The 13,552-nt window shown below is 56.5% G+C and overlaps 1 protein-coding gene across 1 annotated transcript in view; it reads right to left on the reverse strand.

Annotated features, from left to right (window-relative positions):
- The window catches only part of SH3RF3 (SH3 domain containing ring finger 3), a 159,388-nt gene that overhangs the window by 56,398 nt on the left and 89,438 nt on the right, over positions 1–13,552 (reverse strand). Inside the window, exons 3-4 of the mRNA XM_055540234.1 lie at positions 12,923–13,018; positions 1,409–1,762 (exon numbers count right to left, since the gene is read on the reverse strand). Of these exons, the coding sequence (XP_055396209.1) occupies positions 1,409–1,762; positions 12,923–13,018 (450 nt within the window). The remainder of the gene's footprint in view (positions 1–1,408; positions 1,763–12,922; positions 13,019–13,552) is intronic.

A 13,552-nucleotide genomic window follows, 5' to 3' on the forward strand; every position in this document is an offset into this window, starting at 1 on the left:
CCCTGACAGGTCCACAGACTCTTAACATAGCCCTGAGCCTCTGGCTCTAGGTCTGCGCGGATCCACAGACCCACCCGAGGTCACGTCTGGCCATTGCCACCCCTGCCTTGATCAACAAGATTTTCCTGGCTCCCAGGGTGGAGGGAAGCTGTAATAGAGACCACGTGGTCACAGACTCCAAAAGGCCGAAAAGCTGGCCGACCCATGTGAGTGCCATCTGCGGTGAGAGGACACACCTCCAGCCCCTGCCTTCGTCCTGCCGGGCCACAGCTGGGCCAAGAGCTGGACAGGCCTCCCCGAGTCACTCTGAAGGGGAGGGACCCCTAAAGTGGGAAGCTTGGAAACCATTCAGTCCGGGGCTGAAAATTGCAAAGCGCTAATGAGCTGGGATGAGGGAGGTGGTTACAGGACTACTTCTGACCTGTCGGGCGTCGTAAGGTTTGACTTTGAGTCAATGGGTGGGGCCTTTTTCCACCAAGAAGCGCCCACCACCCATGACCACCACCCACGAGCACCACCCACACTGGCACCTGCCATTCACAGCCCTGTGAGTGAGTTCGCAGTTGTGTCCAACTCTTTGCGACCAATGGACTGTAGCCCACCAGGCTTCTCTGACCATGGGATTTCCCAGGCAAGCATACTTGGGTGGGTTGCCATTTCCTTCTCCAGAGGATCTTCTGACCCAGGGATAGAATCCCTGCCTCCTGTGTCTCCTGCATTGGCAGGTGGCTTCACTGCTGAGCCACCAGGGAAGCCCCGCAGCCCTGCCGACCTGCTCTTAGCTCACAACAATCGCACCCCTTCCTCCTCCCAACAGCTGAGTGACAAGGCTCCAGAGATGGGCGCAGCTGCTTCCCTTGACCTCTCACTCCTCCTGACGGCCTCACTGAGGGCCTGAGCCTGGTCACAATGTTTGCTTCCAGTGTAACTGTAGGAACACAGGTCCCAGGACCTAGTCATCTCTGCTGCTGACCCCAACACCTTGTCTCTTGATGGCCTGGCCTTTCATGCAGCGTGCAGAACCAGTCTGGCTCTGCTAGTTGGCTGCGAGCAAAGCAAATCCCCTTGACTTCCCTGGTAGATGGTCACAGGGAGCACATCAGTCAGGCTCATGAGATGCTGAAGACACAGGAGTGCTAATCCAGGCTTTCTCCTGCGTCAGAGGGCTCAGAGGGCTGGGACCGCACCTTCAGAAGCTGTCTTGGGCCCCTGAGAAGTCCCTCATGTCCACCAGGGCTGTGTAAGTGCTGTGGTTGAGATGGAGACTCACCTCCACCGGGGCTTGGGGGCCTTGAGGCTGGGACCCCAAAAGGCACAGGGGCCTAGCCTTCTCATGCCTGCCCAGGGACTGGGGGAGGGAAGTGAGTGACGCTGAGGAGGGCCCCCAGGTTGCAGGCCATGGCATTACCTGGGCAGGAGCACTGCGGGACAGGTGTGCCAGGTCCCCGATCCTGGCCGCAGCCCGGGGATCGCTGGAGCTGATGAGCACGGGGGCACTGATCTCCATGGAGCGCCTGTGGCCGCTGGCCTGGGTGGACTTGTGTGTCACGCTGAGCGCCGTGAAGGAGTGCCGCTTCTTGGCGTTCTTCTTGCTGTCCACACGCCTCTGGAAGGCGCTGACTGCCCCCGTGCTGCCAGAAGTGGGACCCGGGGCCACACTGGCCACTGCGCCGGCCTCAGAGGGCAGGGAGGCGAGGCAGCTGGACGCCGAGGCCAGGCCCAGCTTGTCCATCTCCATCAGCTGCTTGGCGGCATCATTGAGCTAAGGAGAGAGGAAGGGGAGGGTCAGTGAGCAGCAGCCGCACCCCATGTCCAGCCTTCTGCTCACGCCTCAAAGCTGCCAGTGTGTTTAAGGTGCTGGAACCTTCCAGCAGCACGTCCAATAGGAACAGTGTTGAGGAAACACAGTAAAGGCTGGGGTGGCATCTGGCTACTTGATTGAAAAGCTGTGTTTTCAGGGGTCTGCTCCCTTTGCCCCACTGTGGCCCAACTGTGTTACCTGGGAAACACCCAGGGGGAGGAGGGAAGCGCCCCCATGTGCTCCCCACCTCGTGGGCCAGCAGGACGCACCACCCCCGTCCACCCCCTGTGCATGCGGCTTCAGGCTGCGGCAGAGCCCTGTCCCCACAGTCCGGGGAGGTGGGCAGAACAAAGGCCCCCCTGGACAGGACACGCCTATACCGGGTGGGGAGCAGGGCCCAAGGGGAGCACAGCAGAGCCCAGGCCTGAGCTCAGGGCCGCGGTGGGGCACCGTACCAGGGGCCGGTGCGGAGAACGGTTGCAAGCCTTTGCTGCTGGATTTGCGCAGCAAAGGGAAGGGATGGTGCGTTCACAGGCCAAGCTGACAGATCGCAGGTGCTGGAGTCCAGCCGCTCCGGATGGCTCAGGCACAGGGCTGTCTGCATTTCCACTGCAAACACCCATCCTTCACGGAGTTGGGGGTGGGGTCGTACAATTCACTCCAGGCCCCAAAACCTGGGATCTAAATCCAGGATCATTTCCTCTGAAATGCTGCCTTCACTAAGGCTCAGCTGTTCTGCTCTATTTTAAGGTTTTACTCATTTGCTCTCTCTACAGTGCTGAATCCCCTCCCCCTTCTTTGGGGGGGCCCTCTGACCCTGGAGGCCGGCCTCCTGTACCCCCTGTTCTGCACCCAACTGCGGGGCCACCCAAAGAGCAGAAGCAGGAAGCATGGGCACCAGAACCTGGTCTAAACTACCCGTCCTGTGCCTCCACGTGGCAGGTTTCTGTATGGAAATAATGGCACTGCCGCCACCGCCGGGCTCAACTCCCCCTTAGCCCCAGAGCAGCAGCCCTGGAGCCCCGCACTCCGCCCCAGGGACCCTATGGAGTCAGTGTCAGAAACCACAGTTTCAGGACCAGGGAATCCAGGGAAGGACAAGGCAGGTGTGTGCATGCCCAGAGCACATGTGCACACAGCAGGACCAGGTACGCCCTGGCCCCACGGTCACGCCGGCCACTCAGCCACACGATCAGCAGCCCACCACATGTCTGCCCCGAGCTGACACGTCCACCACCCTGCCCCCACCAGGAGAGCTGGGCTTCAGGGTGGTCTGAGTGACTCCGCGGGTGATGAAAGAAGGACGAGCCACTGTCCACTGAAGAAGACGGTCTCCACAAACCGCAGGGAGAGTGTCAAACGCTGCTTCCTGGTGGTGAAGCCTCTGCATTTCCTCCCACCCCTGCCGCGGGCGAGGGGACCCCAGACGAGCACCCTCCAGAGGCAGAAAAATGGTTCAGCCTCATCCTGTTCACCGAGTCTCTGTTCTGTGACAATGGCAGAGGGGTCTGGCCTGAAGGTCATGTGGTGGGGGCGGGGGTGCGGTGAGGAAGGGGTGAGGCTGACAGACCCCTCAGACCTGTGGGCCTGTGGGCTGCAGAGAGGAGCCTGGATTTATTCTGAGAGTAATGCCCCCCTGCCCCAGGGACACAGGCAGGAGTGAGGCCTGAGTCACCTTTGTAGAGATGGTCTGGTCCGTGTGTGACAGTGGACCATGGGGAGGTGGCAGGGGGTGGAGGGTCGGCTGGGAGATGGTGACAGATGGCAGGGCTGCTCTGGGAGGGCTGACACCCAGCACAGCTGAAAACTTTTCCTCTGAAAGTTTCTCTTTACTTTCGCTTTATGCTATCAACTCCAGGTAAAGGCAAAGTTAGAAATGAATGACATGGTTGGGCATAGGGGTCAGTGGACAGAGGGAAAAGGGCTGTTCCTGGAACAGGCAGGGGGTCTGGAGTCACCTACTTCTGATGTGTGGAGCAAACTCTGGAGTCCTGAGAGTGAGCGGGCTGGCCTCCCACGGCCCCTGCCCTCTCCCCACGCTTCCCCACTGGGCCTGCTGGGTCACCCTGGCCCCACAGGCACTGGGGGCTGGCCCCTCACCCTTCCTCCTGTCCCCAAGGTGGCTTTTTTGCGGGTCCCTCTGAGCAGGAGAGTTACAGCTCCTCCCCTAGCTTCCTCCCACTTCCAGCTCCATGTCCTCCACGGAGGACACACTGCCTCTAGACTCCACCTTCTCTCCATCTGTGTCTCTTCCCACAAAAACCTGGGTTTCAAGATGACTCTCCCAGGGCCTGGCTCACAGCAGTCGCTCAACAAATGAGAGGCAGCTCGGATGGCCACGTGCTGAAAACTGCTGTTTCGGTCCAGGGCTCAGATGTGCCAGCAGACTCAGAGTCCTCAACAGCTTCACACTCACCTCCTAACTGCTCTCACTTTGAGGCTTTGGAATAAACAAAAGCCACAGAGGAGAGCTCTGAGCCTCTCTGAGTGGGCGCAGCCCAAATTAGCTGTGTTTTCTCTCTGCAGTAACTGATGGACTTGCAGCGGTTGCAGACAGTGGACAGAGTACACGCACGGGTCAGGTCATCAGGGACACACAGCCTCTCCTCCACACAGAAGTGCTGCCAAAGGGAGCAAGAGGAACATGATGATGGGAGGTGTTTCTCAAAGTGGCCCAGAGAGTTAACCTCAGAAGTAATTCCTGGTCAAGTCTTAGAATGAATGTGGAGGCAGCAGGAACTGCAGGGCCATCTCCCCACAAATGCTCTCAGCTCTGGAAGCAAGAAGCCTGGTGGCCCGTGACCCTTTCCAGCTGCACAGTCAGCCAAGCCGTTCCTTCTGCACTGAACACAGCCTGAACCTCAGCCAAGCCCTGCTCTGTTGTCACGTTATAAACACCTAGAGTCAAATCTCTCCATGCCAAGTCTGCTTTCACCTTATTGACTACGCCAAAGCCTTTGACTGTGTGGATCACAAGAAACTGTGGGAAATTTTGAAAGAGATGGGAATACCAGACCACCTGACCTGCCTCTTGAGAAACCTGTTGCAGGTCAGGAAGCAACAGTTAGAACTGGACATGGAACAACAGACTGGTTCCAAATAGGAAAAGGAGTTTGTCAAGGCTGTATATTGTCACCCTGCTTATTTAACTTATATGCAGAGTACATCATGAGAAATGCTAGGCTGGAGGAAGCACAAACTGGAATCAAGATTTCCGGGAGAGATATCAATAACCTCAGATATGTAGATGACACCACCCTTATGGCAGAAAGTGAAGAAGAACTAAAGAGCTTCTTGATGAAAGTGAAAGAGGAGAGTGAAAAAGTTGGCTTAAAGCTCAACATTCAGAAAACTAAGATTATGGCATCTGGTCCCATCACTTCATGGCAAATATATGGGGAAACAGTGGAAACAGTGGAAACAGTGGGTGACTTTATTTTTCTGGGCTCCAAAATCACTGCAGATGGTGATTGTAGCCATGAAATTAAAAGACGCTTACTCCTTGGAAGGAAAGTTATGACCAACCTAGACACATATTGAAAAGCAGAGACATTACTTTGCCAACAAAGGTCCGTCTAGTCAAGGCTATGGTTTTTCCAGTGGTCATGTATGAATGTGAGAGTTGGACTGTGAAGAAGGCTGAGCGCTGAAGAATTGATGCTTTTGAACTGTGGTGTTGGAGAAGACTCTTGAGAGTCCCTTGGACTGCAGGGAGATCCAACCAGTCCATCCTAAAGGAGATCAGTCCTGGGTGTTCATTGGAAGGACTGATGTTGAAGCTGAAACTCCAATACTTTGGCCACCTCATGTGAAGAGCTGACTCATTGGAAAAGACTCTAATGCTGGGAAAGATTGAAGGCAGGAGGAGAACAGGACGACAGAGGATGACATGGTTGGATGGCATCACCTACTCGATGAACATGGGTTTGGGTGAACTCCGGGAGCTGGTGATGGACAGGGAGGCCTGGTGTGCTGCGGTTCATGCGGTCTCAAACAGTTGGACACGACTGAGCGACTGAACTGAACTGAAGGAGGCCCACCCAAGGGGCAGGTAACCCCATATCCACGGCCAAGGTCCACCCCTGGGGCCACATGGAATCTGCAAAAGATCCTTTTCCCCAACTTATTTCTCAGACACAGGTCCATCCAGACCCACTGTCAGGCTTGGGGCTGAGCCTGGGCTTTCTGGGCAACTTTAATGCTCACTGAAGTTTCTGAGTCACTGACTGGATGGGATGAGTCAGGGTGGGAGGAGGGAAGTCGAGCAAAGGCACCTGTTGAAACCACGGCCAAGGGGAGGGCAGGCGGGAGAGTGCCCAGGGCGGCCTGAGGCAGGGGGTTGCTGAGGAGCCTGTGTCCCTGAGCAGAATGCAGAAGAGTAGACGGCAGCTGAGGACACAGAGATTCCAAGCCAGGGGGCATCCAGTGGGGGGAGCTCAGTTGGCTGAAAAATGGTCCCATCTTCACATGCCTGGTTTGCAGGGTCACTGCTGCCCACGTGGGGAACCTGTGATGGGAAGGGAGGAAAGACGCTGGCACCTGAGCAGAAACAGTCAACGCAGCACAGCCGGCAGCCATGCCCATGCTAGGCGGGCTAAGGCCCCAGGAGAGGCGTGGGCCCCACCGGCAGCCAGGCCGGGCTCCTCCCTGCATTTCAGCTCCAGGTTGCCACACTGTCATTCCGCTGGTCTATGGAAGATGGACATTCACTCGTGGCAGCGCCTCTGCTTTCTTCTTGGCCCTCTTGCAGCTGGACGGCTCCAGAGAGGCTGGCAGTTCAAGGCCCAGAGGGACTGGTCTCACAAGACTTGCTAGGTCCCTGTGTGCTAATAAGCAGGCTCGCTGAAAGGGTCCCAGCTAAGACCTTGGTGATGGCTGGTGGCTTAGTCCTTATATAATAGTTTGACTTCTATGAAACACTGGCCCACAACCAAACAACACTACACAAATGAACTAACTGCCTACTGTGTGCCGAGTACTATGCCAGGACGAGAAGGGAAAGGAATTGTCATTAGTCTGGCCTCAAACTGGCTACCTATGCAGCTGTAGAGACAGGATGACAGGGAATATACCTGTTTACATGTTACCTTGTATGCATCACATTTTAAGATGTAACTTCACAAACAGTTCAAAAAGTGCTACAGGGGAGAGTGGTCAGGAAGAGCTGGTAGCTATGTACCTACTGGCCTCTGTGGAGGACCCAGGACCACATCCCATTGCTCGGATTGTGCCTTGGGGTGCAGACCTGAGGGACACTGAGGTCCTTCTCTCTCTGTTGGAGCCCCATCAGCTCCACCCACCTCGCTCCCTCACCCAGCCTGCCCTGTGGTAACTGGGCGTCACCTGTAAGTGAAGCCCATTAGGTCTTCATGAAGGCACAGTCTGAACCTGGACACAGAAATGTGGGCAGAGCTCATGGCCAGGTCCAGAGGGGGAACCCCCGCCCCAGCTGCCCACTGATGGTGCTCATGATGGTGCTCATGAGAAACAGGACATGAAGAAGAAAACGGAAAAACAAAACGGAGCTTCAAGCACCATCACGTCTCCCCAGTGTTCTGTGGCAGGGACCCCTGAGCAGCTCCTCTCTTGTTTCTTCCTTGGCACTTTGTCAGGTCACCTCTGGTGTGGCAGAATCAGGGTGGCGTGAGAGTTAGGAGCTGGGTGAGGAAGCAGGGGTTACCCTGGCTCGGGAGACACAGAGGAGCCCCACCCCCCGGCCCACCTGGAGCGCTGGTCACAGAGCAGTGTTTGGATGTGGTTGTAACCTGTCTCCATGGAGAACAATGACCCCAGAGACTTGCACCTGGTCCTCACTTCTCTGATGGAAGCTGTTTACTCTAGGCCCTGAGCTGAGGGGCCTCAGCATGGGAGAGCCACAGCTGACCCACAGACTTCCTGTTCTGCCGAAAATACCTCTAGGGGATCCTAATTTTATCATCCTTGTTTGTCCCCAACTACAATTATATCAGTTATTGCAATACAATTGACATATGACATTGTGCTAAAGTATACAACATAATGGTTTGTCACCCTTATTTCAAAATTCTAAACCATCACAGGTTAACAAGAAGGAGCAACAAGGACCATGTTTACCCTCTCCTCTGAAATGCTAAACACAGATTAAAGAAACACGGCTCTCAGACATGGAACACTGGCCAGTTGAGGAGTGAAGAACCTCATAAACCGCAGGACACTCAGTAGAAAACATAGCTTTAGAAGGGTGTCTAATCAGCCCCACACTGAGGCACCCTTGTTCTGCCTAACAAGCTATGAGCAAGGCACGAAAAGTGTCACACAGCCTCTCCGTGCATAGCTCAGTACATCCCAGGACGGCCTGCAAATGCTGGTAGGCATGCAAGAACACCCCACATCCGAAAAGCCAAATTCACAACACCGCATCCCCTCAGAGGGGCTAGGCAGGCAAAGCAGCAGGGAATGCAGCCCGTAAACCAACTGGGTCAGTATTCACAGGGCAAGCGGTCATCAGCGGACCTAGAACCAGAACCAGCCAGAACCCAGAGTCAGTGGGGAAGCACCAGGGGACACCCCGACCACACTCCCCACGTCCAAGCAGCGAGGCCAGTGTGCACATCAGGAGACACCCCCAGGACACGAGGAAGACAACATCCATCTTCTAAAGACCAGTTCCCTGGATAGCCAGCCCATCCGTCTGTGGCACAGAGGCCCTGTCCATTTGTCCATCCATCTATCTGTTGGGCACATGCTTCCCATGTGCCACCCCACCGAGGCCGCTTCCTATCTTCTTCCACACAGGTGGGGCCTGAAGCCCCAGAGTCAAACAAAACCCTCTAGGAAAGAATGGGGCAGGGGGGTGGTTGTTACAAGATGCCCCAGGGAGATTCTGGGGCCGGTTCCACCCACCCACCTGCTGGCCATGAGGGAGGCCATGGGATGGGAGAGTCTCAGGAATAGCTGCCGCCACGTGAACGCACCTCGAGCTTAACAGTCAATCTTCCAGAAGTGGCTGCAAGTTGCTGGTTTTGAACTGATTCATCAGGCCACTAGCCTGGGGGCCTGGGGGTCTGCGTGGCTGCCCAACAAGGGTCCCATCCCACTGACTCTCTTTGGAGAACCCACCTGGCTGCACACCTTCCCTGACCCTCTAACAGCCTGACGGTCACACAGCCATCCCCATGTTGGCCAGGGCCACTTCATAGAAGCTGGCAATGCTGGTCATTTGTAGGTAGGAAAGAAAGAAAAAGTAGCTAGAAGAGGCCCTTTTCCGAGAGAGCCCCTCTGCTCAGAGTCACTGCCCTGACTCCTGGGTGGCTGAGAGAGTGGGAACGGCTGGCCAGGTCCCTCAGATGCTGTGAGGGCCTCCCATCCCTTCCAGTGGCCTCAGGTAGCCTGTGGGTCCAGAGTCGGATCAGGAGAGCAGCCTTCCAGCACCCCTCAACATTCCCCAATGGGAGCAAGAAGTCAGAACCCCGACCCCTCACCTCCCTACTCCTCAATAGGAGCAGGAAGTCAGAAACCCCCACCGCCAACCCCTCAATGAGAGCAGGAAGTCAGAACCCCATCTCCCAGTGCCATGCATGCCCAACATGCAGGGTTTCTTTTCCAGGAGCTATGCCCTCCAACCAGGGACACCCCAGCAGGTCTATCCACCTGGATCCCAAGTACACCTAGGGTCTGTGGAGGCACTGAGGTTTGGATGGGGCTCAGAGCTCCTGTTTCTTTCTGTTTCTCCCGAGCCTGGGCGTGGACCTTCCACTAGAAGCCAAGGACCCTCCCCAGCCTCCTCCCTGGAAACACTCTGCCTGCCCCAGGGCCTGAGACAAAGGTGAAGAAACAGCCAGCAGTTACTGGGTCAGCAAACCCCATGTGTGCAGGGCAGCCCGCACCTTTGAAACAGAACAGACAGCTTCAACGCTGTTTGTCTCCAGGGATGTTGGCAGCTCTGATACCACAGTTGGAGACGGATGCTCAGAATAACATGCTCTCTTCATAAGGCAAAGTGACAAGGAGACGATAGTGCTCCAGGAGCAAGAAAGGCCAAGTTCAACATCGCAATTAGCGGAGGCTCAAGCGACTTCCACAGCAATCATCGCGCTGAAGACCAAGCCTCTCACACAGGAAGCAGTTGCCATTAGCAACCATACCATTTTGGGCATTACATCTATTTGGCTAAATCAAGACTTCAGTTTTTGCTTCCATCTTCTCCCGGATCTGTAAATAGCACCAATCAGCCTCAGGGATCAGCCGAGGCCTGCAGCACCACCAGCAGACAGAGGCTTGGATCTGGTACCAAGGTCAGAACTCTCTGGATGCCCCCTGCCCGGGATGAGGCTGCCCCCACTTTCTGGGGCTCACCCAGCCTCCCCACCTGCTCATCCAGGATACAGGCATCTGCAGGTACCCCACGGCTATGGGAGATAAGGGCGGATCCTGATCCCAGTGTGTGGGGCAGCAGAAGGGGGAGCAGGAGCCAGAGAACAGGCCCACCAGATACACACATGGCTCCAGGTTCAGGACACAGGCTCTCAACAGATGCCATATGGACGCGTCCATCCAGCTGTGTGGACGGATGGACGCAGGCAGCTCTGATGGATATCGAGGGTCAGTGGGAGGGAGACAGGACTCCTGCAGCACCACTCCGGACACCCCCACCTCCACCCTCCAGCCCCTCACGCCCGCGTGGAGCCCCTCACACCCACGTGCAGCCCTGGGCTGCAGCCTGCAGCGCACAGCCCTCTCCTCTGGGCTATGTCCTCTCCTCCTTGAAAGCCGCCCTCATCGATCACTGCACCTGCTCTGTGGCTGTGGTGCCCGCAGCCGCACATCTGTCCTCTGGCATGTCCACCACTGCTCGGCTGACTAGGAGCCTGCCCAGCCTCCACGTCTTCCCTTGGTTCCCTGCCCCTCATGGGTCTCAACACCTCAGGTGAAGTCCCCAAATCACCTCCTACTGCGTCCTGAACACTCTTTCTTGACAAAGAACCTTCTGCAGAGAGGCTGAGATGAGGACAGCTGGGCACAGAACTTCAATGCCCCCTCCTCATCTCTTGTCCCTTCTGAGACCCTCCTCTCCAGCCACCTCCTCTCTGAGGGCAGTCAGGTCAGCCCCTCTACCCCTGGGGTGTGGGCGACCCTATCTGTGATGGAGCTCCTGCTGCAACCACAGGTGGGGCTGACCTCCACCCCATCTGTGGGGACGGTGAGCCCCATCCAGTCCTCAGGGCCCTGGGGACTCAAAGACCTCCCACCTTGGCCTGGTCCACCAGAGCAGCCCTAATATGTTTTGGCTCTAAGACTCCAGAGTCACCTGTAGGCTCCTCGCACCTCCTCAGAGTCTCCCACTCCCTGCTCACCTCTGCTTCCAGACTTCTCCGCCTCCACAGAGTGGTCTTCCTGGGATCAGCTCTTCTCACTACAGGGCAGGGGTCCCCGGGGAAGCTCCTGAGAAGTGCTGGCCCCTTGGGCAGAGGCGCAGCTGCCTCGGCCCTCCGGGTGCGGATTCCAGTGACCGTCCACAAGGACATGAGGAGCCAAGTCAATTGGCCTCCAGGGGCCCAGAGCACAAAATGAGGAAACACTGGGCTCCAGTTTGGGGCATCGTGATAGGCTCCTAGGAACGTCCCATGGCTGTCTCTGAGTGGCCCCTCGAGGGTCTGCCTGGGAAGAGGTTCCACTGCCTAAAGACATCAGTGGGGTCTGACTCTGCACATCTGGACGGCGCTGTGTGGTTTCTGGGTCTGAAGCAGTAGGATGGAGACCACCCCAGGCACTGGAGCAAATGCACAGGTGAGGACAGGGGTCCATACCAGGAGCCAGAGGGCAGAGTGTGTGCCCGTGAGTGCCCCTCATGAGGTACCAGAGAGGAGCATGTGCGTGGGTGTGGCCTTACTGCTGGGGAGGGTCTCAGAATTTCCTGGGCAGGTGATCCAGAGTCACGTGTGAGAACTGCAGGGGGCAGGACATTTAGGAAATGGAGGGAAAGGGCCAGAAATGTGGCTGGAAAAGCAGAGGAGGCCAAGGTGCAGAGAGCCCTGGCTGCCTGCCCCAGAGAGCAGCCTCCATCCTGCAGGGCCCGGAGCCCACTGGCCCACAGGGCTCAACAAAGGCAAAGCTGGCCACATCCCGGGAATCATGTGCAGCGCACCCTGAACTGGGGACCGTGGGCTCTGAGTGGGGGCGCTGGGAGCCGAGTCGATAGACATCCACCTGCGATCGCGGTCGGCTCTGAGCCTCTCTGTTGGCTCGTCGGTCGCATGGGGGCAGGGGGTGCAGTCCTGGTGTTCACGCTCGGGATGTGTGAGAGGCGGGACGAGGACTCCTCAGAAGGGTCCAGGGTGAAGGCACCGTGAGCACTGGCTGAAAGGATTTCCAAGGATGACTCAGGGATGCACGGGTGCAGCGTGGAGTCAGGCTGGGGATGCACACATGGATGTGCCTGACAAACAGCAGACATACACACAGCCCAAGGCAACCAGGACTTGAAAGGTCAAAGGTTGTGGACACTCCCCACTTGGCCACTGCCCGTGACACATTCACTGGATACCTACGGCACATCAGCCATCAGCCCAAGAGAAGAGGCAGGAAGCCCCAAGTGTGCTCCACTCCAGGAACCGGCCGCTGACCAGCCGCTCCAAGCCCAGAGTCCGGGAGCCTCAACATCTGTTCAGTTGCTGGCGGAATCTGGCGCAGGGTGTCAGGGGGAAGGGGACAGGTGCCTCTGGGGGAAACCCAGAGAGTCTCGGAGAAAGAAACAGGGCTTAGGCTCAGTTGTAAAGAGAGAAGCAGAAGTCCACAGGGGAGCCCTGCCTCCTGCCACATGGTGAGACGACAGAGTGACCCACAGGTCAACCCCACCTGAATTCAGAAGACTGTGGGGCAGCTTCCTTCTCTTCAGAAGAGGGGCTCCAAGGCCAGGGCACCCCGGGGTCTGGTGAAGCAAACCACAAAGGGCAAGAGAAGGGTTGGGAGTCTGGCCTCACCTCCACCTGCAGGGGGTGGGGTTAGGGCACTGTCTCACATCCAGGTACAGCAGCTGGAGGGGCTGGGGCAGGGCCTCACTTCCAGGTACAGCAGGGGGCAGAGCTGGGGCAGGACCTCACCTCCAGGTACATCATGGGGGCGGGGCAGTGCGGGGGGTCTCACCTCCACGTATAGCAGTGGGAATATCCCGATCTTGTCTCTCAGCTTTCCCTCCGCCCAGTTGTCATCCACTCTTCTGATTACGGTCAAGACTTCATCCTGGAAGTGGCCCATGGAGACAAGCCCAGGGACATGCACAAAAACAGACACAGAAACAGAACCAAGAGATCAGTCAGTGTCACTGATGCTAAGGAAAGACTCTAAGTGATGACTTGTTATGAGATCTGACATGAAAACCGTTCATCCCCACATCTTCACCCGTGATCGCTTTTCCTCTCTGGTATTGATTTTAGAGGCCAAGGCCCTCCGAAGGAAGTGTATGGCAATTTACAATCTAGTGAGCACTTTAAAATTCATGTTCCTAATAATTACTTATGGATAAGATTGTTTTCAATAAATATAAATTCAACTAATCCTTTCTGTGTTTCTACCTCCATCAAAGCACAAAATATGACCCAATCCAACTCATTTACTTAGAGTCGTGGAAGTCTGAACAAGCCTGTTAAATTCTTGTCACACCAGACAGTATCAAGGATAGAGGCAGAACGTGGACAGAGGCAGAGACAGGAGGGTCGTGAAGCAGGGAGACAGGTGGCCAGAAAGGGTGGCCCCATCTAATGCCCACACAGGTAC

Source organism: Bubalus kerabau, chromosome 11 (genome assembly GCF_029407905.1).
Source record: "Bubalus kerabau isolate K-KA32 ecotype Philippines breed swamp buffalo chromosome 11, PCC_UOA_SB_1v2, whole genome shotgun sequence".
NCBI classification, from domain to species: domain Eukaryota; kingdom Metazoa; phylum Chordata; class Mammalia; order Artiodactyla; family Bovidae; genus Bubalus; species Bubalus kerabau.